The 3,720-nt window shown below is 46.1% G+C and overlaps 1 protein-coding gene across 1 annotated transcript; it reads left to right on the top strand.

The window, feature by feature from the left end:
- Positions 1-583: 583 nt before the first annotated feature.
- Positions 584-3,300, top strand: REG3G (regenerating family member 3 gamma). The gene is given in 5 exon segments (XM_016945532.3): positions 584-964; positions 1,508-1,626; positions 1,829-1,966; positions 2,602-2,728; positions 3,004-3,300. Coding segments are annotated over 5 exon segments (528 nt in total). The 5' UTR covers positions 584-888; the 3' UTR covers positions 3,072-3,300.
- The last annotated feature ends 420 nt before the right edge of the window (positions 3,301-3,720 follow it).

The following is a 3,720-nucleotide window of genomic DNA, read 5'->3' as shown; positions in this document are numbered from 1 at the left end:
TGCTGCTTCTGGTTTCTATTCTTTCTTTATTTCGACTAATACATTGTCTTTGCCAACACATCTAATTTTAATGCCCACCCAGTTTTTATTTATTAATTTATTTTAAATGTTACTAGATAAGGTATAAAGGAATTCATATGTATGCCTATAGAAGTGAGCTCCTGGCACGTTGATCAAAAACAAACTTCTGACATTTCTCATAACTATGTAATATAATATTTTCTAAACTGTGTAATACCAGGCTCACAAGACTGCCTTTATTCCCTTAAGTTTCTCAGAAGAAGATATCTGGAAGAGGGTGGGAAAAGTGCAAACTTCAACTGTTTGTGGGGAAAGTGCTCGCCTGCTACAGAGAAAAAGGCAACATCTGTAACAATTCCCAGCCTTTGCCAGGAAGAGTCTCCTCCCCTTGGCATAATCTTTTTGAACCAATGCCAAGCCCTCTCCATGACCCCTGTCCCGCCTACATATTGCCGTTATTCACTCCAGTGACCATCCCTGAGATCCTCTTATAAAAAACCCAGTCTTTGCTGACCAGACAAAGCATACCAGATCTCACCAGAGAGGTAAGTGGGAGCTGAGAGAAGATGAGACCTGGGGAAGGGCAACCTCACATGATACAGGAGAACGCATGGGAGGGACCCTTCATCAGGGAGCACAGGAGCTCTGAGACTCAGCAAGGCTGTCCTGGGAGGGCTCAGGGATGGGAGAGTACACAGATTCACAACTCATTCAGAACTGTAGAAGATGATGGATGTGACCAAGATCACTTTAGTCCTAGGGGACTACAGAAGGAAAAAGACAAGAGGCAGTAGGGTATCTGTGTGTCCTCCCGCTGACCACACTTCCTTTAGTGACTCCTGATTGCCTCCTCAAGTCGCAGACACTATGCTGCCTCCCATGGCCCTGCCCAGTGTGTCCTGGATGCTGCTTTCCTGCCTCATGCTCCTGTGTCAGGTTCAAGGTGAGATTGCTCTGCCTCTAGCACTGGGTTCCCTATGAATCCTCAGAGCCAAGAAAAGGAGGAAGGCTCCTGTGTGTCACGTGAGGTAATGACGTGGTGTCTAATGAAACTGCCTGCAGTTCTTGCATCATCACTCCTTCCTTCATGTTAACTTGCAGTGGGAGACTCCACGGTGGTCTACTAACAGTGGAATGAGATGGCTTCCATTTAGTCAGTGGACTCTAATATACACTGGTGGGAAAGTGTGGAGGGTCAGCAATGAGATGTGTGGAGGGACAATGATTGGAGGACCCAATATAGAGATAGCCCAGAGTGAAGAGAGTGTTGAATGGTTGAATAAGGGGAAAGGGTAATAACAGACTAGATGGTGGCCCATTTAGTAGGGCTATTTTGAGATAAAGAACTTCTGAAAACACAAGGGAAGACAAAGAGCTGTCAGGAATGTGGTCTTCCTCCCCAAGGGCAGACCTAGATATTCCCCAAGGTCATCTCCCACCCACCCCTTACTCTTCATTTTACTCTCTCCCTTTTCTTCCACCCCAGGTAAAGAAACCCAGAAGGAACTGCCCTCTCCATGGATCAGCTGTCCCAAAGGCTCCAAGGCCTATGGCTCCCACTGCTATGCCTTGTTTTTGTCACCAAAATCCTGGATGGATGCAGATGTGAGTGGTTAGATGTGGGGTTGGAGGTGATAGGGGAAAGTCCATGCAGGTCTCAGGGGGAGGAGGGTCTCCTTCAGGAGAGTTCCTTGGGAATGAGGATGAACATGCTTATCTTTCACACAGTCCTCCTCCCACCTACCTTTGCCCTGCCCTCCCTCAGCGGGTCTCAGGCTCCATCTCATTCTCTTTGTCCCCCTCAAAGCTGGCTTGCCAGAAGCGGCCCTCTGGAAAACTGGTGTCTGTGCTCAGTGGGGCTGAGGGATCCTTCGTGTCCTCCCTGGTGAGGAGCATTAGTAACAGCTACTCATACATCTGGATTGGGCTCCATGACCCCACACAGGTGCGAGTATATCCTCCCCTCTCTGTTACCTCTCAAGGTGCTGTTGTTGCCCAGGCCCACTCCCTGTCCCCAGTCCCTGCCCAGGAAGTACTTTGGGGAGCACTGGAGCTCAGATTCTGGGGGACATTTGGGAGAATAGGAAGTCCATGAGGCAGCTGAAGAGCTGAATTCTACGGAGATCCCTAGTCTTTAAAGAAAATTAGTCGGACTCTTGTAAAACTTTTACATAATTCTCAAGGGAATCCTTACAAATCAATTATCTGAGCTTCAGGGAGTCTGTATCTATTATTCTGAGGGAATTCTAAATTAAGATAGGATCAAATTTTGCCCCCATACAGAATAGACATTATCTTTGAGGTTCACAGGCCAATCACAAATGCTACACCAATTATTGTTCTGCAAGTAACATATTACCTTGAGTGATTCCAAAGTTCTTGTGTTTATTGGTTGGGATTTTCCCATAGCAATGAGGAGTTAAGGAAAAAGTTCCAGTGCAGAGGACTCTAGGGCAGCATCTGGAAGAGCAGACCAAAATCCCTGATGCTGGGGAGGAATCAGGTGTTACAGCTCAGGGGCCATGCAAAGAGACCTGCAATGGCCATTTTCTTCACCTGGCTGCCTCCTCTTCTCTATAGGGCTCTGAGCCTGATGGAGATGGATGGTAGTGGAGTAGCACTGATGTGATGAATTACTTTGCATGGGAGAAAAATCCCTCCACCATCTTAAACCCTGGCCACTGTGGGAGCCTGTCAAGAAGCACAGGTAAGAAACAGAAGAGCTGCCTCTTCCCAGCACTTTCCACTCCTCATCCCCAATTTCCTGACTTTCAGGAAATCCTTTTCAGCTAGGTAATGCAGTGTTTATGTGCCTTCTCCCGTCTGCTCTCATCTCTGCCTTCTTTGAGTCTCATTCTCCTGGATTGAGAAACTGGTGAAGATGAGAGAGAAGCTTTAAATCCTAGACTAAAACCTGGGATGCCTCTTCATTGGGTTCACAAGTTCCCCCAGCCCCATGCCTTTTATATTCTGTCTCCCTAGGATTTCTGAAGTGGAAAGATTATAACTGTGATGCAAAGTTACCCTATGTCTGCAAGTTCAAGGACTAGGGCAGGTGGGAAGTCAGCAGCCTGAGCTTGGCGTGCAGCTCATCATGGACATGAGACCAGTGTGAAGACTCACCCTGGAAGAGAATATTCTCCCCAAACTGCCCTACCTGACTACCTTGTCATGATCCTCCTTCTTTTTCCTTTTTCTTCACCTTCATTTCAGGCTTTTCTCTGTATTCCATGTCCTGAGATCTCAGAGAATAATAATAAAAATGTTACTTTATACTTATATGCTTTTGTTTCATTCTTATAGTAAGAGTCTTTGGAAGAGGAGGGAGAAGTTGGGGGAGAATAAAACACTGAGTCTTGGCTCCTCCCAATTTCACCCAGGCCTAAGGTGAAATTACTATATGAGTGTCCCCATCAGTGTATTTGTGATGAAGGTGCGGGCCCTGCTCAGACAGGGTTTGTGTCATGAAGAAATGAAGACAGTGCTTCCCCACACACTCACTGCCCACACATTGTCCCTGACGTTGTGACACAATCAGCCCTAGGGGAGTCTGATATTACTTAAAACAGAACTTCTCAAATAATTTTCTGTGAAGGATCTTTTTTTTCATTAATTTGCAATCTACCTTGCATGGTGACTTTTGTAAAATACAGTAAAAAATGAATTACTTAAACTTCTGGTTACAGTGTTGACATAGAG

This window comes from Pan troglodytes, chromosome 12 (assembly GCF_028858775.2).
Source record: "Pan troglodytes isolate AG18354 chromosome 12, NHGRI_mPanTro3-v2.0_pri, whole genome shotgun sequence".
NCBI lineage: Eukaryota > Metazoa > Chordata > Mammalia > Primates > Hominidae > Pan > Pan troglodytes.
The sequence above is the reverse complement of the archived record's forward strand: the minus strand, read 5'-3'. Positions and strand labels throughout refer to the sequence as shown.